This window comes from Prinia subflava, chromosome 10 (assembly GCF_021018805.1).
Source record: "Prinia subflava isolate CZ2003 ecotype Zambia chromosome 10, Cam_Psub_1.2, whole genome shotgun sequence".
NCBI classification, from domain to species: Eukaryota; Metazoa; Chordata; class Aves; order Passeriformes; family Cisticolidae; genus Prinia; species Prinia subflava.
The window spans coordinates 18,738,282-18,761,005 of NC_086256.1; the positions used below are offsets into that span (position 1 = coordinate 18,738,282).

Consider the following 22,724-nt stretch of genomic DNA (forward strand, 5'->3'; position numbering starts at 1 on the left):
AGACAGAAATCTGTCAAATTTCCTACATCTGGATAAATGTTTGAGAATGCATGTGCAACATAATAAATGAAATAGTCTTAACAAAAATGAAGAGAAGTGGGACCACATAGGTGCTTTATACTTTTGACGCTGGTTATCACTGAAAAACACGTGTTGATATAAATGTGGCACATGATCTTTTGACATCAGAAGTGTCTACATAATAGATGGGGGTAATAGAAGATTTCTCTGAAAATTTCTATGCTTTTGTAATAGCAGTAGAGAACTATTGAGGTATGGGTTTATCAAATTTCTTTCTTTTTCTTTTATAGAGCTCTGCTGGGAAACACTCCACTCCCCAACTCCTGATGTTATGCAGTGTTTTGAGTGCCTTTGCCCTCTCTGCTGCTGTATCAAAATGGTCTATATGAACTCCTGAAGTGTTGCTTGACATCCTAAACACGGATTATATTCCGTATTGTTAGATTACTTAATGTAAGAAAAAAAAGTACTGTTAAGTCAAATTGGCAGATGCTGCTTGGCTGTTAAGTTGCATGTCTAGCTGGTATGCCATGCCCCTCATTAGTTTACTTCTGGTTTTAGTCATTAGTAGATATCATTAGTTGTGTCAGTGTTTTAGGCATCATTTTAAGAGAGCATATTGTACCCTACCTATATGATTTATTTTTATTTTGAAGAGGGAATGTGATGAACACCTACCTGAAATGATTGGTGTGACAAATGAATACTTAGGAAACATTTGGTTATTAACCAAAGTGGACAAGGTGAAATAAATTGTTGTATATGCAAGCTGAACATTGTGCCTAGCAATCATCACATAAGATAAGGCTGATGTAAACTTCTGAGCAGTTCTCCACGGGACAGAAGAAAAGGTGCTGGGGTAGTACCAGAGTATTGGTTGTAGTCTTTTGTAATCAAATGCAAATTCAATATGGAGATTGCAAAGGAAAAAAAATTGCAAAAAAATTCCACAGGACTGAATTTTTGGGGGTTAATTAAAGTTTATTCATTAGATAAATGAAACAGTTCAGAGCAGAGACATTATGAACGCCATTCAAACCAACTGCAAATACCTAGAGTTCTGTAGAGAAGCATATAAAGCAAATGTTCCCCAGATTAGGCTGATAAACCAAAATCTGCTGAAAACGAAAGCCCTTTTCCTTGGAGGGAATAGAAAATCTATTAAATTCATAAAACGAATACCACCTTGGCTCCTTTTTTTGAGTATTTAGTCTAACCTGTATATCTGAAAGGTTCATTTCATGAGTGATGCGTACATCTGCAAGCAGGTACTTTAGTGCGCTCGCTGAAATTCCACGGCCCAGCTTTGAGTTCAGGAGAGTTCCACACCTTGCAGCAAACTCTTCTGGAGCTCTCAGAGCCATCTTCTGTTTGGTGTTAACAAAGTGCATTCATCTAAAGCATATTTATAATGAATGTGTGATTGAACATGTGCCTGCTATTAAAATAACCAGTATTAGCAGCGTGCTTTTCTGTCACGGTTTACAGCTGTAACTGGTGGGAGAGGTTTCCACTCAAGTTCTCCTACTGCCTTCTCCGGGGCCAGGATTTCGCCCGGGTTTTGATGTGTTGCCAACCATCAGTAAATCAACCTGTAATTAAAGCACAAAGTTATCCCTATATACCATCTTCAAAATTTCATGGACAATTTGTTTCTTTGGACAACACAGTAATGTTCTGTTTGAGAGCTCCATACCTTAATTCGAAGCAGCCCTGCCATTCTCTAATAAATTTCTGATGGGTTTCCTACAAAGCGCTCGTGTCAGCGGCTGCCGGAGTTCCCCGTTGATGGTTTGGGCGGCCCGAGGCCCGGGCCGCAGGGACTGCAGGCTGCGGGAGCGGCCCGTGCCCCGCGCCGCGGCCCCGCCAGGCCCGGCCCCGGCCCCGGCCCCGAGCCCGCTCCCGGCCCTCGCTGCAGCCGCGGCCCTGGGAACGGAGCGGGCGGGGCTCGGCTGCAGCCGGAGCCTTTGCGGGACGGGACCGCGGCTCCCGGAAGCACCGGGAGCCGAGCGAGCCGAGCGGGGCCGGCGGTGAGCGGCGAGCGGGGCCGCCGGGCGGGCGCGCAGGTGGGAGCGGAGCCCGGCCGGGGCCGCCCGCGGGGAGCGGCGCGGGCTGGGCGTGAGGGGAGCCTGAGGGAGGCCGGGGGGCGATTGGGGTGAGTGGATGGGGCGGCGAGCAGGGCTGTGGGAGGGAAAGGGGGGGAGTGAAGGGATACCGAGAGAAATGTCTGGAAATGGAGCGGTTTGGGCAAGAGGGAGGAGAGGGCGAAGTTGAAGTTGCTCTGGAGAAGCCGTGAGCGAAGTTGGGAAGGGGCATGGATCTGGCCAGAGCTGTGTCAGTGCTGCTGAGGTGGTGACTCCCTTGCTGGTGCTCTGCTGAGAAGGTGCTCACTGTGCGTCATGTGGTGCTGCATGTAAAGTTCACAGAAATGCACATTTTACAAGTATTTGTATGGTTATCATAATTTTATAAGAAGTTTTTGAAATGAGAAACGCTCTAGCGGTACAGCACTTACGGATTAAGCAGAAACTCAGAGGATAGGGAGATAACAAATGTAATAATGCATATCATGGAATAAACTGAAAGGTAAAAGATAAATATCAGAGGGTACCTGTAGTTGTTTCACTTTATTAAATTCTATAGACTCTGTTTTAAACCAGAGGGAGGAAGACTTGAATTCAAGATAAAATATTTTGAAGCTACTGATTGGATGGAGAAGCCTGACACAGCTTTGAGCAAAAGAGGAGTGTGTTATTTGGGACATAAAGAACATATGCATCAAACCTTTCTGAAACTGAGTGAGCACCACAGTGGGAAGTTTTATTTTTCATGGTGGCCTTTGCACAGGAGGATTTGGATCTAAAACAACCATTGCTTTTCAAATACCATATGTGCAGAATGACAAGTGGGTCTTGGAATTAACATTAAGTGATGGACTGCTTTTCTCAAAACCTTTGGGGTTCCCTCTCTCCATAGGCCCTGCACTTGCCTTACCAGTGTGCTCACTGAGGGCTGCAGGGTGAGTTTGAGGGAGGTGACAGCTGTGGAGAAAGTGATTTACAATAATCTCTCCTTTTGGAAACTGTAGTTCATGTAGTTCCCTTGTACATTGTTAGGCACTGTGAGAAGAACTTGTGATTGTAAATCACAGTTCTGGGAGATAAGGATACATTGGTTTGGGATGTGTGATTTTCTGGTTGGTAGAAATAGTATGTGTAGCAAAAATACTGGTTTGGGGCAGGACTGGTTCTAGTAAGTATAAATTTGCATTCTTTAGAGCAATGTATTGCTAGGAGTAACTCTGCCTCCAACAATCCTACAGGCTGCCTTCACAACCTGGTTCCTCATTCTGGTGATGCTATTGTTTGCAATAACAAGAAAAAGGCAGGGATCATCTGAGCCAAGTACCTGTGGAATTCAAGTCACGTGTCCCCTTAAAACTGTTCCGGATTTGGCAGTGTTAAGGGAGCACAGCACATACTTACCTTTGGGACAGCTTGCTGGACACAGTTATTCCTCCCATATTGCTCAGCACAATTGCTTGCTGCCTGGGGTTATTCTTCACCAGTTGCTTCAGTTCCTAGCATGTTCAAGCTGCTTGTGCAGGTTCTGTGCCTTTGCTGGAACTCAGGAGGCTGCACGGCTGGATCACATCAATGGGGGATGTCTCTAGAGGGGAGGAGAGATTCTTAACATCTGTACTTCTTAGGAGCTGGCATGATAATGTCAGATGGTTAGGAGTTCAGGACTTTACCACTGGATTTCTGAACCTTGTCTTACACATGTAGCCCTTCAGTGGTGTTCAGCTGTCTCATTTTATTTGTAATTACTAGCACACTGCAGTGCCTACAGATTGATTTTCCCTGTAGGATCTGGTTTGTGTTACTTTACTCCGAGTAGGTCACCTTGACTGAGGTGTTTGACACACTGTGTTGCCTTGAGCACCCAGACTTGACTTGTAATTCATGAATAGCGTAAGTGTAAGCTGCAGCTGAACCCCAGCTGGATTCAGTGTTCAGTCTTTCAGTGCCTTAAATCAAGCTCCTTCATTGGCTTGATACTCTGCAGGAACTGCCTTCCAGCAGTCCTTTGGTTCATGGCATTGCACTCCTGTGTGCTTGAGGAGGGGGGGGCATTTGAACTGGAACTGAGAACTGAACGGCTCCTTGCTCCCAGAGCCTGACTGTGGCTGCTGGATCTATCTATACTGTGATCTATACAATGAGCACAGTGTATGTACCGTGTGAAAACGAGAGGCAGTTCAGGCAGCTTGTATCAAATTTCTGTGCTGGCAGGCAGAGTTTGGCTTAATGACTACTACCTCAATATAAAAGTGTTGCACTGCTGGGCGGAGTTGAAGTCTTCATCTTACAAGAAATGCTGGTGTTAACATTTAGCTCAATGAGGGCCTGAATTTCCAGAGTGCTGAATATTTATACTCAATATGTGATTTGTATAATACTCGTCAAACCAAATTTTCATCAGTCAAAAAAATATGATCCCTGGATTCTTAGGTTTGGTGTAAAGGATAAAGGTGGTGGGCTTAAAGAGCACTTAGCCACAGATCCCACATTTTAAGATTTACAATGCTTTACTCTTCCTGCCATTAGAATGCTATTTTTTTCCCCACAAAAGAGAGAAACAAACAGAAAACCTTTGGGACCTCATGAAACAACTCATCTAGGTTCCCTTCCTGCTCAGTTTTCTGTCAACATGTAAGAAAACCGTGCCTGAATCCCAAACAATTTATAACATTCTCTGGAATGAGACTAGTTAATAGTTAATATCTAATTGCATTCTCTTTGTTAAGCTTGGCAGTGATGGAACTTCCTGGTTGAGTGATAGATATGGCCAGTGATTCACTGATACAGCTTTCACTAACTTTGGCAGAAGCCAAAGTTTTGGAGCAAAGTTGAGAAGAAGTCGTTGGTTGATCTTTAACAGTTACCACTTAATGTGTAACTGTTCTGTACCTGGGTGCACTTGCCAGTTTTGGAAACCATCTGCATGGTTTTAAAATGGCCAAGAGTTGTGGTTTAACCCAACTGGCAGCTAAGCACCACACAGACACTTGCTCGATCCCCCTGATGGGATGGGCCAGACAATCAGAAGGGTAAAGTGAGAAAAGCTGTGGGTTGAGTCATAGACAGTTTAGTAGGTAAAGCAAAAGCTGCACGTGCAAGCAAAGCGAACTAAAGAATTCTTTTACCACGTTCCATGGGCAGGGAGGTGTTCAGCCATGCGTAGGAAAGCAGGGCTCCGTCTTGTGGAACAGTGACATGGGAAGACAAACACCAACACTTGGAACATCCCCCCTGCCTCCTTCTTCTTCTCCCAGGATTATGTTCTGAGCATGACTCCATATGGTCTGGGATAGATGCCTGTGGTCTCTTGGGGTCAGCTCTCCTGGCTGTGCTCCTCCCAACTTCTTGTGTATTCCCAGCCTCCTCACTGGGAGGGAGGCAGGAAAGTGTAATTCCTGCTCCATAATAATGAAAACATCCCTATGTTATCAACGCTTTTCAGCACAAATCCCAAACACATCTCCCCACCAGCCACTGTGAAGGAAATGAACTCCACCCCAGCCAAAACCAGCACATGAGATACAGTTGTGCCTAGGGAACAAGATGACGTTGCAGGAGCAAGGTCCACCAGTGATCTGCTGTGTTCTACTTGATAACCTTGTCTTAAAAATATCTTTTGAATGCAGTTACGTTTCTAATTTTCACCAGTTAAGATTTTTTAAATGTAAATGGAGAAATTGGAAATACTGCCTGAAGGAAACCTTCATATGAAAAAAATCTTTGTTCCTCAGTTTCTGCTCAAAGAGTAAGGAAAAAACTTTGCTAGAGGATTTGCTTTTAACCACATTTCTGAAGAGGTGTACAGACTCCAAGAGAAGCACAGTTTTGGTTTTTTAATAGTGTACTTAGTGCACTTTATAATGTCTCCAGCAAGAAAAATGAGTAACAAACCGGAAAACAAAAGAAAGCGCAAGGTAAGTTTTAAAATGATGAAGTGATTTGCAGTGATTTAGTTACAAAGTGCCAGGTATTTGGGGGGGAACAGCTGACAATTTTGTTACGGGAGGGAACATATAAGAAAGCTGTTCACAGTATGAGGAAAATGGAAGACATAGTAGTGCCATTTCAAAGTGAGAAGTACAAGGTTTAAGATTATTAGAAATATTTAGAATGTGCATTACTACAGTGACACGACAGATTTTATCTTGTGGTCGTGAGGGAAGAAAAAAATGTATTGTCAAATTATAGCAGTCCAAATAAGGCAGTTAAATTATTTGTGTGTATGTAAAATCTACTTCAAAATGCAGTTTAGCAGTACTTAACTAGATTTGGAGAGGTCTGTGTACCCTCTGTACCATGTGGGGTATTTGCCATAAAATCATAGAATGGTTTGGGTTGGAAGGGACCTTAAAGCTCAACTGTTTCTGACTCCCTGCCATGGGCAGGGACACCTTCCATGGACGAGGTTGCTCAAAGCCCATCCAGCCTGGCCTTGGACACTTACAGTGATGGAGTTTCTCGTGTTCTCTGGGCAGTCTGTTCCTGAATTAGCCCAGCCCATGTCCAGGCCCTTGCACTTGGCTTGTTGAGTTTCATGAGGTTCCTTCCTTCCGTTTATTTCTGTACTTAAAGTATTTGTTGTATTATATACTGCTTCTGAGAAATACAAAGCTATATTCACTCCAAAAAAAAAAAAAAAAAGGAATGTTTATGGAATAGAACTTCCCTCTGAGGAATGCAGTTGTGTTGTGGAAAATTACATGTTAGTTGTGTGTTATCCAGCACAGGGAAGAGGGCAATGCATGTCAAAAGTAAGAAAAGCATAGAAGGAAGGCTTATGAACATAGGTTCTTCAGGTTCTGTGAGTTAGCTCTTGCTCCACCTTCCAATTGTGCTTTTCCTTTGTTGACAGCTTACTGTATTTGTATAAGTGTAGAATCAGCACTAGGTTCCTATTTCTTTGGAGAAATCTGAGAACACCATCCTGTCTCTTTAATCCATTATCTGATTTCAGAGCAAATGCCCAGGAAGTGTGTCCATACCTGTACCACTGGAATGACCCAGAGACAGACTCAGTGTTTATTTTCCAGCAGATCCCATGTGAAGAATTTGCTGTAGTAGCACAGAACATTTAAACTTTGCCTTTGGCAGTTTTGAGAGGCTGGTTGTCTACTTCTGTGTTGCGCTTTGCATTTTAACTAATACACAAATGCCCTTTATTTGGTTGAGCAATGTTAAACTGATTAGTCATAAAATGGTATGTGACCTAAGAAAAACAACTCCTGTAACTTGGCTTTCTTACTCTAAAAGACTGTCAGCAGTCAAAACATTTCACAGCTAGGCTGGAAGGAATTTAATTCATGTAATGACATCACTGTGAAGATTTGGAGCATGATACTAGTTAGTTTATTTTTCTTTTTTTAAATTAAACTTTACTTGTGACGGAGTATAGAGGAGTGAAGAAATAGTAGCCAGTAGAGGTTGTTTTTATCAAAACTTTTTGTGAATTTAACCTACTTTTTTGTTGTGAGACTTGCTGGAATTTACTGTTAATTTTTTTTTGTCTGTCATCTACTTCAGATAAGGTTGGGTGCTTGGAGTTTTTCATGTATGTTTCTCTGATACTCCCTGTAATTCTGATTTTGAGTCCTTCTACGAAGTTAAGAATAGAATCAGTTCATGAACGAATCCTTAATTTTGCACAGGATTTTGCAACGGTAGATATTTAGCAGCTGAAAACCTCAGAAGTTTATACTTTGAGATCTTTAAAAGACAAAATCTTAAGGTTAAGAAAAGTCTCATAATCCTATTGCTCTGTAGTAAAATCTGATTAATATCAAGGAGTTTTGGTGTGCTGTTCATTAAGTCAAATTGATTTTGGCCTAATTTCATCTGCAAATATTAGAATTTACCACTATTTTAGGAGGAAAAGTGTAAAGATGAAATAAAAATAAAATGTAAAATATTAAATTTTAGTCCGGATTGGAGGTATTATGAAGGGAGATGAAAATCTACAAGTCAAAAATGTATTCATTTTAGAATTAATATTATCAGCTGGAAATTTTTTTTTTGATTTTCCACTCAAAAAAATCTGCTTCCTTTGAAATTAGTTACTCTTCAGTTACTTTGCACAGTATGGTACTTTGAGCTGGAATATTGCTTCCTGTATAGATTGCTTTGCTTTGGTTTGTGTTCTGAAAACCTTTCCAGGGTCCTTCTCCTTTTTACTTTCCGGGAGAGCAGCTCTTCACACAGACTCCATCTGTATTTTATCCACCTGTGTGTACTGAATGCAAGAGTTACGTGGCTGCAAACCCCACCTTGGCTTCCTGCATACTGATTTCTGTGCAGGGCCGCAGGTGTGTCCATGCTGCACTGAAGGAATGACGCAGAAGGGGCTGATTGGGTTTTTACACAGACTAACAGAAGAGAAGAATAATGGGCCCGGTCCCTGGGATGAGTTATTTAGTGTTATAGTCACAGAACTGCAGGTCCTTAGCACACCTGCTGTAAGGTACAGTTCAAAAGACAGAGTTCATGTCACCACTCTGCTTCCAGTCTTTGAACCAGCAAACCTAAATCTGAGTTTTCAAACAGATGCACCCTGCAGAGTACCAAGTAGGGCATCCAATGCCCAGTTACAACCCCTAGCTGTAACTGTGTCCAGGAGGTGCAGTGGGAACTTCGATGTCATCATTGGTTTGAGACAGTCCAGGTGGGGGTTGTTACTGAAGACAACAGTTCATTTGTTCTGTGACTGCACAGGCTGTTGCTGTGAGGGTACCGGGAGCTCGTGGCTACAAGTGAGCACTGACACCTTGGATAGTCACCTGTAAATATAAAGGTGCTGTGAGGCTGTAGTTGAAGACAGGCCAGCTCTTTAAAGTTCAGTATTTTGCTCCTTTTGTGGATCGTTCCCAGTTTGCACAGAGGTCCATGAGCTGATAAGCAGATCTTTTAAAAGAGAAGGGACCAGGAGAGCTGATAAGGTGTTCCGTGTGCATAGGAGAGGGTGGTTATATAATTGGCATATGTACATTTCAGAACCCTAGTTCCTGCTCTGTGGGCCAGCTTGTAAATACAGCATGAAACTTCACACACCTGCTGTCTACAAGCCTGTCTTGTTGACCACTGACAGAACAACTTCTAACAAATACCCTTACTTCAGCTATCATGCTGGACACTTAGCTTCCATTGAATGTGAACTTTTGAAACTCTGAAATGCATTAGTGACGTACAGTAAGGAAATATTTCCTGCTACTGGTGCCTTTTTGAAATACATTGTCTGGGGAAGTCTATTTTTTGTCATGACTTCTGAGGAAGACAAGACAGAAGTTAATGTTGTGGTATGCATTCTTTATGGCTTTGCTGATGGGCTTATTGAAGTGTTGTGCTTATTGGTTTATTTTTGTGCTGATTGCTTTAGTATTTGCTTATTAGCAGCAGCGGTTTACTTTTAAAATTACATTTTAAGCTGCTTCTAGATAGATGATTGTATTTTAGCAAAAAAATTACTGTGAACATTATTTTTAATATTATGACCTGTTTTGAAGGTTGTAGAATTGATATCTGGTGATTTTGAACATTTGTACAATCCTTTGTTATTTTACAGGCTGACAGAATGCAGAAATTTGGGTCCCAGTCAGGAGGGATATGTGTGTTCTCATTATCTGTATTTTGCTCAGAAGCATTTTGAAAACCAAAGAAAAAACACAAAACCAACAAACAGAACACCCAATAAACAAAAACTTAAAAACTTAATTTTTTGAAGACATCTGTAGGTGTGCTTTCATTAAATTCAGTGGTTTCTGTCTTAACAATATGTTGCTCTTTATTTCCAGTTTTTCAGGTCTGAATACTAAAAAATGAGGTAGATGGAAACTGAGAGAAATTGTTTGTTCAATTGTTTGGCTCCCATAAACGAAAATTCAGTTTTCTCTAGTATCATAGACAAGCCTTTTAGTGAAATTCAATTCTGTGTCTTCTCTCAGTAGGTCTGGGCATTTTTCTCCTTTACCTTTTTCTCCCTCTGTCTTCTTTGTGTTGCTGGTACTTCTCCAGAGAGCGTGGTCTCTGAATGTGCAAGTCCCTTCTTCATCCCTTTGCAGGAACTCTTCTTTTTCTCCTCCTTGTTCTCAGCTGTAGCAAATGTATTCTTCAAAGCTGTTCTTCTTCAACTAACAGATCATCTCAGTGTTTAGGATGCATAATTCCACAGTTAACATCCTCATGTAATGGATTATTCAAGCAGAACCAGTGGAAAACAGCAAATCCCAAGTATTGTCTGCAGCGTTCTTCTCCTTCATAGTTTATATTTCTGTCTGATTCATATTGCTCAATGCAGTTGCATCTTTAGTATTTGTTTCTTCAGAAGTTAAATGAGATCATAGTTCCTACAAAAGTGTCTCCTATTAAGATTCCTTAATGGAACCTTATGTGTTTCTTCCTCAGTTTCTGCATCCTGGCATCTTTTTCGTCTTTGTTTTCCATATGCTTTTACAAATATTTTTACAATGGCATGATTTTTGAGATAAACAGTTTTATTGTGTAGGATACAAGTGTGTACTTGATATCTTTGTGGCTGTTGATAATTCACTCCTGTTTGCAGGTTACTTCAATGTCTTTTGAGTGTCAGTGTTGTATAGATAGCAATTTGACTTTGAATACTTGACTGGAGAAAATCCATAAATGCTTAGAGACAAGATAAGGGCAAGTCAGAAATATTTGAAGAGTGTAGCTCTCCAAATGTCTACAAAACCAGCAATGAAATGCATCTTGAGCTGGAGCAATGCAGTCAGCAAGAAACTGCTTGAGTTCTAGCCACAAATATTTAGAGGTACCAGCACATCCTTGAGCAGTGTGGACAGAACTGCATAGTAAATGAGTCAGAAGTTTGTGCCTGCAGGTATAAAACACGGGGACAGCTCTGCCAGATGCACCCAGTAGTGGTGTATTCAGACTTCTGATACCGAGAACCACATGCATTGTCTTGGCTTGTTACTCTCCTTTTGCTTGTAAACATAGTTGTAAACTTCTAGTTATTGATTTGACTTTGGCTCTGGTTTTGAATAAGTGGGCAATGAAGGGAGTAGAAGTTAATCTTTTACAGAAAGCATTAGTTTCTGTGTATGGAAGTTCTTTATATGAAGCATAGCAAAAATTATGTGATACTCTGAGTAGCAGCAAGCTTTTTAAAAATTTTCTTGTCATATGTTGTGCTTGCATAATGTCTCTTATTAGTCTTCTGCGATAAGTTAATGCTTTAAATTGGTAACAAATTGCAAAGGAAACTGCATCAACTTGGTGGAAGTTCCTGGTAGAGATGAGGATGGTGCAGCTTTACTAACATGAAGCTTGTGGTACCCAGAGCATCTGAGAAAGCAGTTGCAGTCACCTAGTCATCTATATTCAGTTAATTTTTCTCTGAGCAGGATAATCAGCGGGACAGGTTTAGTGCTGCCTCCCTGAAAGCTTCTCCATCCCATGTCTTCCTCTCTAACTCTGCTTTCCCACAACTCTCCCTTCCTTCATTGCCAGGCACACCTCTCATTCTCATTTAAAGCAGCCCAGCCCTCACCCTTCTTTTGCTGGCACAGTGCCACCTGGCAAGGCAGAGACTGTAACCTGACAGACTTGGGAGAGGGGAAGAGTGGGAAGATCTCTTCAGTCTGGGAACAGCTCATGGCAGCAGGAGTTCTGGGCATTCTGCTGTACCACAGCAGAAAACACCTTCACCTTGAAAATACCTTCTGAGCCTCCACCTACATAACGAAGTCTTTATGTAGGAAAGATTCCCAATATCTGCAATATTACCTTTGGATTTGTTTCTTTTTTTCTGTTTCAGAAAGGAAAAAGTCAAGAAATGTCTGCCAATTTAAAGTACCTTTCCTTGGGCATCCTGGTTTTTCAGACCACAAGTTTAGTGTTGACCATGCGCTATTCTCGGACTCTGAAAGAAGAAGGACCTCGTTATTTATCCTCTACTGCCGTAGTTATTGCTGAACTTATGAAGATTTTGGCCTGTGTTCTATTAGTCTACAAAGACAGCAGTATGTGTCAAATTTTGCACCAAGTAATTTTCCTAATCAATATGCTGTATTGTAGTGGCAACTGCAAGGCAGCCATGTGAGTACAGGCATAGAACAAAGCATTTCCCTTCTCCTTGTGTAAGAAATAGGCTTGGAAAGACAATAATCGTACTGCAGTATTTGCTTAAGAGAACGTGGAAATAAGTATATTTGCTTAAGAGAATGTGGATACTGAGGAGTGCAGGAATGAATTTTATGCTTCCATCTCAAAGCTTGTGTTTGCTCAGGTTATTTTAAGAAATCTGTATGTAGAAGTAGGAAAAAATGAAAAGCTTTAAGTGTGTCTAAAGCATGAATGATAATTAGAAACCTGTGATAAACAGTAGATGCAGAAGGGAAGAAGCAATTTCATTGTTACAGGAAGAATCATTGTTTTAAGCTGAAAAAAGGAAATTATATTCACATTTACTCCAGTTCTTATATTGTATATTTAAAACTGAATTTACCTGGTTTAATTTTCAGCAGTTTAAAAATGTCATTGTCTGTGCATAAATATTGATGACTCTGTAGGATTCTAAAGATGCACTTTTTAGGTGGTACTCTTTGATATATTATCTTAAATTATTGCTACAGTTTCAAAAAGTTTAACTCAAAGTATTTTGAATAATCATTTTCATTCTGATATTCCAGGCTGCAGGAAGACACTTGTAGCCATATTTCCTGACATATACAAGGCCTGTGAAAGTCAAACAAACATAGATGGTATTTTGGTATTTGGTGTAGTGATAGCCATAAAAAGTGGCAACAGTTTAAGAACAGAACATTGCTGTGTCTCTTTCTTTCCACTCCTTTCCTTTTAGTGAATGTCTTTTTTTTTTACTGTTTCTTTGGGTAGAATGCAATTTACGGACTCTGAACAGGGTGCTACATGATGAAATCCTTAACAAACCCATGGAAACTCTTAAACTTGCTATTCCTTCAGGAATTTACACTCTTCAGAACAACTTGCTATATGTAGCATTGTCAAACCTAGATGCAGCCACATACCAGGTATTGCATATTTTGAATTCTCTGTAAGTTTAAAAAAACCCCTATGAATTGTGGCATGGTAGTAATAACTGTTCCTGGTTCTTCTAGGTTACATATCAACTGAAAATTCTCACCACAGCATTGTTTTCTGTGTCCATGTTGAGCAAGAAACTGGGTGTATACCAGTGGCTGTCACTAGTAATATTGATGACAGGAGTGGCATTTGTGCAGGTAAATATTAGCAGGTGGTTTGTGGGGTTTTAATGTGTTTATTCAAGAAACACGGATTTCTATTCTGATTATCCAGCTTTCTGATTCTACCAGCTGCACACGAGCACCAGAGTAGAGTCAGGAGCTACGAATCACAACTGGCCAGGTCTGGAGGACACCAGAAATGGTTCAAAGGCAGAAGATAACACCTCTTTTGCAACCCAGTGCTCTACTGTAGAATGTGACAGGGCCTCTGGAGCAACCTGCAAGTAATAATGATAGCCATTTTTATTAGCACATTTCTTCAGGCATTAGGAATTCACAGATCTTCTCTGCCAGTACAGGCTGTGTTCACTTTGGCGTATGGATTCAGCGTGGCAAATTCACTTTGGACTATTTCAAAAACCAAATTGGCCTCAGTTCTAAGTAGTGCAGGTACCAGAGTTCATGGTTTTCAGAGGGCAGGATTATGTGACAAGAGACTATTCTAAGAATTTTTAGCAGATTTTAGTATACCCTAGAAATTTTTATTTTAAAACTGAAGGATTTGGAAAAAGATGTGGTGATTAAAATCAATAATGAAAAATGAAAACAAAACACTCTGACAGTATTTAACAGACTCCTCAGGAAGCTTTGGCCATGGCATTGCATTTTATTCAGTTAGCCTTAGACACATTGCAGGGTTTAACTGGTCTGCACAATCACCAAAGAGGGGCACATGAAAAAGACAATTCACCCCGTCTTATTTGTAAGGTAACCAACCAACTGTTGGGTGGCACAAGTTGGTGGCAGAGAATGACCATGATAATTGACACTGGGATTCAAAAACAGTTCTTGCTTATAAAACATAAATCCTGCAGCTGTTTAAATTGAGGAGTATTCTCCCAGTTGAGGCACAATTTTACTCCTTACAAATACATAGAAAAAAAATGTAGCTTTGCAGTCCTTTAGACGTATTTATGGTGCAAAATACAAAACTTTACAAGTATGTGATTGTATGTATTTAGTTACTGTTACTGTGGGTGGAAAACAAATTTGCATTTTGTAGATGCTCATGACTTGATTTCATCAGTGAATTTTGTGTCCCTGTTTTTACATCCAGTGGCCCTCAGACTCTCAAGCAACACCTGCTAAGGAGCACTCAGCAGGATCGCAGTTTGTGGGCCTGATTGCAGTTCTCATAGCCTGCTTTTCTAGTGGATTTGCTGGGGTTTATTTTGAGAAAATTTTAAAGGAAACGAAACAGTCTGTGTGGATCAGAAACATTCAGCTTGGTAAGTTTAATTTTAATCTTCTGTTAGAGATATTGCATTCTGAAGCATTAAGATAATTGTGCAAAATAAATGTATAAATAAAAAATACCACCATTTTAGTATGCTGCATATATGTTATTTTAAAACCACAGTCAAACTCTGCTAGATGGAATTATAGCAGTTACTTTCTGATTTCAGTCTAGTTTTTGATTTACTTTGTTAATAGAGTATCTGTACATTTGTGAAACTGTACATTTGAAACTGTCAGTTAAATGTTTTTACTATTTTTTAGAGAATACAGGAATATTAAAGTCTGTTTTGAGATGTTTTAAAATTAATGTATTTTTTCTCTTGTGCCTGAGTAGGCAGCTTTCTGTATTAAAAGTGAGTTGATCTGTGTTCCTGAGTGAGTGCTCCTTCCCTTCAAAGCAGTCTTGTCTAGTTTAGAGGGTTGGAAACGTGACATCAAATCTTTTTGTTCCTGTTTTACAGCAGGGACAAAACTTACTGTTGCCTTTGTTTCTCTGATGGAATCCCTCTAGTCTTCACCTGTAGGCAGTAAACATTTATGGCATATTTGAATGAGTGCACTGAGCAGAGTTTGACCTTCCCAGCACCTTAGAATGGACTCGGGATCAAATCCCTAGTAAGGTTAACTCATGAGATGATTTAGTGGATCAGAGCTGTGTACTGAGTCTGTAGAATGTAGTGCAGTACTCTAAGAACAGGAGATGGTGTGGCTTCTTTTGTGATTAGTTAGTTGGTCAATGAGCCACCTTTTTTCCCCTTATTTTCCTACTACTGTGTGTTAATTAAAAGTGGTTTCAGTTAAAAATGCAGAAGTTAATTTTGAATACATTGTAACATTTTTACATGACAATAATGTTTTGAAACCTGAGTATAGTGGAAGGAATCAAAACCTCTCCTTACTTTCTGCTTGTGTTTATGGAAACAGTGTGTCTTTAAGTTTTCCTGATCAGGGTGTAGGGAATACATCAGGAAATGTTATGTCAGGGAATTTTGGGGCAGAGAAGGGTTGCTAGCTGGGGATTGGTCCAGGACTTAAGGTAAGATTTGGTGTTCTGAGTGGAACTGCAATATAAAATCCATTGCCAAAGAAAGCTGATTATTATTATTGTTGCTCTCAGTTTCCATTCTAAAAGTGCTTTCATGGGGAACAGATATCTGAAATAATTTCCAATAAGAATCCATAATTGTTGAAAAATCAATAATCTCTTGTAAAACATTGTTCAGATTTTTCTGCAGAACACAGAAGTATGTACACATATTTTGATAGTTGGCCTGGTCATATATTGAATGTTCCAGTAATTGCATTGTGAAACAAGGAGATCAGAACAGACTGTGTCTAAATGCTGACTCTTCAAGGTTATGGATGATTAGGACAGTCATATATGAAGACATAAATGTCTGATTATAGTGAGAATCACATCACCTGAGTTTTGTGTTTAGTTTTGTAGTGAGCTTAGTCTGCCTCAAAAGAAAGTTCAATAGAATGTGTTTATCAGTGAGCTTGTTTTCCATTCAAAAATAATGTCATATTTCATAAAGTTTTTAGAAATTGTTTAAATACATAAATACAGTTAAATAATATATATTAAATGCATATAAAAATAAATACAGCTTTTACAATGCATAAAATGTGAATCACATTTTCAAAAATACGTTGGTGTCTTCTTTCTGCAAGTGCAGGGTGTAGTTGCCCACTTCAGACATTGTATTATTCAGTAGCAAGGCATTCATAAGCAAGAGCTCTGAAATAGAGCTTTTCTTAAAACACAAACAAACCCCCGTATGTCCAACCAGCTTTTCCTTTTCACATCCAGAGAGAATTATTAAAACTGTAGAATATAATGGGAACATAATTTAGAATTAATTGTTTTAAAAATCAAATTTTAATGCACACCAATGTCATAATAATGATATATGAATAGGTGATTGTATTTCTTTATTTTAGCAGATCAGTTGGAAAATACAAGTAAATGGTTTAATCTGAATGAAACCTACATTTTTAATTCTGCCTACAAAAAGAATTATTTCTTGTCAAACAGAATGTGTTGTTTTGTTTGAAACAATTCCGCCTTTTTGAGATGCTGAGAAATGTGGTGCAAATCACCTTTTCACAGAGAAGGAATAGAAAAGAGTGTTGGCCCTTTCCTGTTCAGGATTAGAGCAGACATCAGTCTCAGTAGCTGCTGACATTAAATCATGCTTGAGGGGTTAGGCAAAGCTTCCCATTTGGTAGAAGAACACTGGACTCACCAAATTAAAAACTCCACAGTCTCACCTCAGATTAAGCTTTTGACATTAAGTCTCTACTAGTAAACATTCATTGTATTTGAGACTGGCTCAGGAGAATCCCATTTCAAAGATCCTTGTCTGAATTGGCAAATTGCTAATTGCTCTTGCTATGCCAGAGACCTTCTCCTCCACTGAGTGTTTTCTCTGTTTTTGTCTCCAGGTTATAGGGGGACTTCAGCCTTCAGTCATGACTAGTTTCAGGAAAACTGAAATTGTATTTAAGTGAATTTTGCTATATGTCATAAACAAAACCCATTCCATTCCAGTAGAAAGCAATGGGAGATAAGTATATAAGGATATCTTAATGAAAACAATCAAAACTTGTTTCAAGTGTGGAGAACAGCTTTTAAAAGAGAACAGCAAACTGATTGCATTTGGATGTGATGGTACTGAAAGTGACAGTCCAATTTTAAAATCAGAAATACATAAGCAGCTGTTAAGGATGAGAAACCCATTTGCATGTTTTTCACCTGAAACTTTTAAACCAATCTTGTACTTTCAGGATTTTTTGGTAGTATATTCGGACTGATGGGTGTTTACATTTATGATGGAGAACAACTGTCGAAGAATGGATTTTTTCAAGGATACAATAAACTTACTTGGGTGGTGGTTGTTCTACAGGTGAGACCTTGTGTTGCATGATTCTGTGAAGGCACTCAGGGATTTACTCTTCTATAAATAACTGGAGAAACTAATGGGTGTCATTGAAGCTACTGAGAATTCTATAGTCAGAAGTGTGATCTCTCATTACTAGCAGAAACCTCTAAATGAAAATCTGGAAAATATATAGCAAATATGTGATTAAGTGTTGTGCAAATTAAAAGCATGTAAACATTATTTATTTTGTGATGTTTGAAATTATCTCTCTATATGCTCTTCCTCATGTGGCTAAAAATGTACAGTGCAAGCATTTCCACTTATTTAATGGTGATAAACAATTGTCATCAACAATTTCTTTAATGGGGAAAGAGCTACTCCTCCAATATTTATTTTCAACAGTACGTATACCTAATATAAAATAAATGTATTGCACCTCAACATAGACAAAAGCTTCTCCTAAAGTAGGTGCATGGTGTTAAAATAGATGCTCTCAGTCAAATTATCAGTTTGTGAACCCAATCCTCACTATTTTTCTAGGCACTTGGAGGGCTGGTGATTGCTGCTGTTATAAAATATGCAGACAACATTTTAAAGGGATTTGCAACTTCACTCTCTATTATACTGTCAACACTGATCTCCTATTTCTGGCTGCAAGATTTTGTCCCTACAAGGTAAGAATTATTTTCCATGTATACTAAAAAAAAAAAATTAAAAAATAATTAAAAAATAATAATAAAAAAATAATAAAATTGAGAACTAACTGCTTACCAGACATAACTGCGAAAATAAATAAAAAACCAAATCCCGAACAAGCCACACTTTCGGAATGTTTGGGTCCAGCTTGCACGTCAAGGTTTAGCCTCATCCCGTAACTGAGTCAGTGTTTCAGGCCGATGAGGAGCCGCTGCCTCGGGGTCCCGCGGCGGCCGCGCCCCCTGCGGGCCCGCGCCGGAACTGCGGCCCTGGCGCGGCGGGGCCCGGGACAAGGGGCCGTCCCTGCTCCGGGGACAAGGGGCCGTCCCTGCGCCGGGGACAAGGGGCCGTCCCTGCGCCGGGGACAAGGGGCCGTCCCTGCTCCGCGTCCCGGGACAAGGGGCCGTCCCTGCTCCGGGGACAAGGGGCCGTCCCTGCTCCGCGTCCCGAGACAAGGGGCCGTCCCTGCTCCGTGTCCCGGGACAAGGGGCCGTCCCTGCTCCGTGTCCCGGGACAAGGGGCCGTCCCTGCTCCGTGTCCCGGGACAAGGGGCTGTCCCTGCTCCGTGTCCCCGCGCTGCCCGGTGGCACAGGACATCACCCCTGTGCTGCGTTTTATCACGCGCACCGCGGGCTCTAACACAGGTTACGCACCCATGGAGGTGGCACGGCAGCACTGAGTTGCCCAAGGGCAGCCAGAAGCCCTAAAGCAGAGCTGTTTCTAAAGGCAGTGCCGCATTTAGTAGTGAGAACAGCCGAGAAAGAGAGAGAAGTGCTTGTCCTTGTAGGCCCCGGAGAGTGTCCTGATGCTTGGGGATCAGACTGTGGTGCTCTGGTGCCACAGGTTTTGTACATGGGTAGGCTGAGGACGCTGCTTGTCTTAGCAGTGTGTGTTCCTGTATGGAGTGTAGAATTAATAATCTCACTTCCAGATACAGGAATAGGATTTGGCTTATGACTGACCAACACTCTTTGCATATGTTACATGCACTCATAACATAAAAATATTTCAAATAATATTTATGACTTTTGTATATGAAGAAACATTTTTTTATCTAGAAATATGTATTTGCAATACTGTGGTCCCTTCTATCCATACCCATTCTGTAATTCTGTATTTTCAGGGCTTTACTTAAACATTCAAAAAAAGAAATGGAGTAGCTGTTTAGGCTTAAGAATTAGAAGACTTGAATTGAACTTAAATTATAAGTAGATTATATTTGTCCCATTAAAACAAAAGCAGAAAGTGTTTTAAGAATTTTTGTGTGCTCAGATGGGAAAATAATAAGTAACTTAACGGCTTCTGCAAACATGTTGCAATATAAATAGAGCCAGGTAGCAGTATGTAGAACCTGAAGCCATCCCATTTAATAGAACTTGGATTAACTTGAGTTAATCAAACTTAATCTTTAGTATGCTAACAATGCATTTGAACTGAAACTGTGTAATTGTTTCTGTCATATCAGCAAACAGCTTAGATTGGGGTAATAGATGTAAAGTACTTAAAGGCTTGAATGTGTTGCAAGGGGCCATGTCCCAAGATAGGCTAAATGTGTTCTCTGAAGGATTATCATGTCATATGCCACAGTTTTTTTAGCATTTGGTTCAGAAGATGAAATTGTTGACAATGTCATGTCTGCAAGAGATTCTTTTCTAAAATGTGAACAGATTGTCTGCCGGCTTCAGGTTTTTGTATCAGACTTTAACTATCAAAACAACTTGAAAGGCCAAAATGTCACAATAGAAAAGATGCCTTTATTGTGTTTTCATTAGACAAATCTTTCTGGATCTGCCAAAAATTAGATTATACTGACTTGCAAACTGGTTCTTGGGCAGCAGTAATTTGTTTGGACATAAGCTTTGGAATTCAAAGCAAACACAGCTCCAACAACATGAAGTATGTAATGTGTTAAGAATGAGTGGGTAACCACAGTAGTTTATTTTCTTCAGCTCCTGCTTCCATTTTGCACACATCTTTAGGTAAGAGTTTAAGAAAAACAGGATTGGTCTGATTGCTTTTGGCAATTGTTCCATGAAAGTGTAATTTTAATTTTCAGAATATGTTAATATTATACAATTATTTGTAGTTATAGATTTCTTACCTCAACAACTTTCTGCATCCCTCTAAAATAAATACATATGATTTATTTTGCTCTTTATAAGTTGGGCAAATATAATTTATCTTCTTGTTTTCCTCATGGAAAAATGTCCTTTCTTTTGACTGTATTGCATAAATAAGTTTGCATCAACTAAAACAAGCTTTTTTTTTCATCTCTGTTCTATTCAGTGTCTTTTTCCTCGGAGCCATCCTTGTAATAGCAGCTACTTTTCTATACGGTTATGATCCCAAACCTGCAGGAAATCCCATTAAGGCATAGCAGACTTCCTCCTCAGCCTGCTCTGGAGACCGTGCACGGGGGCCTTGCTGGCACTGGCACATGGAGAGTGTCAGTGTGCACTGCAAGGGGAGGATGAGTGCCCTGGATGTGCTGAAGAAGTGCTCACGAGTGGTTCTGAGCAGCCACAGGGTTACAGTGGAGGCTGACGCTGTCTCTGACTGAAGGGGGGGAAATGTCAGGGGAATGCCCAGTGCAACTTGCTAATAAAAACTTGAAAGGAACCAAAAGTTTCCAGGAAACTACAATTAGGAATGTTTACAGCTTTGACTAAGATTGCATCAAAAGAATTACTGTATTGACTGCTGCAGAAATATGTCCTATGCACTCTTTGAAAGAGCACACGACAACATTGTCAGATTGTATGTTTTTGCGATTCAATTCTATTTAATCTTAGTAAATATGTTTTTAACTGTTTGTCTATTTACGTGAAACGAGCTGAACGTCATAGTTCTAAAGTGATGGTTCTAATTAGGTACTCCTTATTAAAACTGTGAAAATTGAAATATGATTGAAAGACACTTTCACAATATCAAATATTTTTATATTTTTAGAAGGCTGATTCAGTAGCAGAAATCTGTTATTAAATGATAATGTTACAATTCTGTTGGTTCTATAAAACTATTGTAAGAATGTTAACATTCTTACCTAAATACAAAGGGGGGAATACTCCAGCCCTCACCAGCCTGTGATGTCAGACAGATGGAATAACTCTGGGAACGCTGGCTGGAGGTCGCTGAGCTAACCTGGGAGCACGAGTAGGGTTGTGATGGGGGCTTGCTCTGATGTAATGTTCATTCTTGTTACTTTACTGATTATAAATCAGCTTTTTGGTAGAACCTTAAAAGTAGTTTTTGTGCTTTAAATAGCCTCTGAAGATTTTTTAAACCATGATTTAAAAAAACAAAGAGCCCATAATAAGCGTTTTAAAGACATTATCATTGTCTGCAACAGCTCCATCAGGAGATATTATGGTCTGGCATCTGTATACTGTACTGTACTGTACTTTATTACAGAGGTATTTTTTAAACAAGTGTTGTTTACTCATGAACTCTTACAGGCTTTTTCTGTGTATTTCTATGTAATGGCTTAATTAGAGTTTTGGTGGGGTTTTTTTAATTATTATTATTTTGTTCTGGGAGTCCTTGAGCCAACAGACCAAAATGGGTTCTCTGGACCTATTTGTTCTAGTAGTGGAATTACTTTAATGGGAAATATAATTAAAAAGCAATTAATTGTGCAATAGGTAAATGTAAAAGCATGCTGTTATTCTGTTTCAAACAACAACAACAAAAACTTCACAAAGAAACCTTGCTGCAATTAGATCAATTAGACTGTTATGAACACTTCACTTGAAGTATTTGCATATAGTCAGAAACACTAAAAAAATCTGGAATAAACTGTCTTAAAAATCATTGGTTTTCAGGAGACTGTTCACAATGGATGTTAATGTTGGATGATTCATGTGACACATGTGACGGTGCATTTTGTATAAAAAACATATCAGGAGTCCCTTACCAGTAGAATGGCAAGTGGTAAAAACATCTTTCTTCCCTTGTTCCCCGCCACCACTCCCTTCATGCTTTTTCTCACATCTCTCTTGTACTAAAGAAAACGTGTAAGAGAAAGGTGTTGTAAAATATTTACCAAAGTACCTCATCTGATTAACCAGGAGATTCTGTAGGAGTGCTCTGAGATTTCTTAGTGAAGTGTTGTAAACAGGAAAGGAAGAATTCCACTTATGTCACTCAAGTAAAAATTGTGTTTTTCTTCAGTTACCAATTACATGTTTTATCAACGTTTTGTTTGTTTGTCTTATCAGAGCAAGACATTAAAGAATTATCAGAGCTCTGCCTAGGGCTTGCTAAGCTTTGTGAACTGTGAATCTGTCCCAGCATGTTGTAATTGCAGAAGCTTTGCTACTTGGCGGTCAAAACTATCTAAATGGGCATTCTGTGTTAATATGAAATGTTTTACGTGTACCATTCAATGTGGCACAATCTTTGGAAGGTCACATTTAGCCATCTCCCCTGCAGTGCAGCCTGAGGTAAGACGTGTGTGCAGAGCAGCGGCTCAGGGCGGTGCGAGTGCAGAGTGGCACCTGCACGGCTCTGAGATGAGGTGGGGAGTGCTGGTAGTAATCTTGCACTTG

The 22,724-nt window shown here is 39.9% G+C and overlaps 1 protein-coding gene across 3 annotated transcripts; it reads left to right on the top strand.

Annotated features, from left to right (window-relative positions):
• Nucleotides 1-1,876: 1,876 nt before the first annotated feature.
• Nucleotides 1,877-22,440, top strand: SLC35A3 (solute carrier family 35 member A3). Of its 3 annotated transcripts, none has more exons than XM_063407610.1 (8): nucleotides 1,877-2,087; nucleotides 11,890-12,094; nucleotides 12,969-13,123; nucleotides 13,211-13,333; nucleotides 14,415-14,586; nucleotides 17,387-17,505; nucleotides 18,022-18,155; nucleotides 20,464-22,440. In XM_063407610.1, the coding sequence occupies exons 2-8, from the start codon at nucleotides 11,908-11,910 to the stop codon at nucleotides 20,552-20,554; spliced, it is 981 nt and encodes a 326-aa protein (XP_063263680.1). In that variant the 5' UTR covers nucleotides 1,877-2,087; nucleotides 11,890-11,907; the 3' UTR covers nucleotides 20,555-22,440. The 3 variants fall into 3 exon arrangements, with proteins under 3 accessions (XP_063263680.1, XP_063263679.1, XP_063263677.1); XM_063407609.1 differs by having other exon boundaries at nucleotides 1,928-2,051; XM_063407607.1 differs by having other exon boundaries at nucleotides 2,040-2,176.
• Nucleotides 22,441-22,724: the final 284 nt, after the last annotated feature.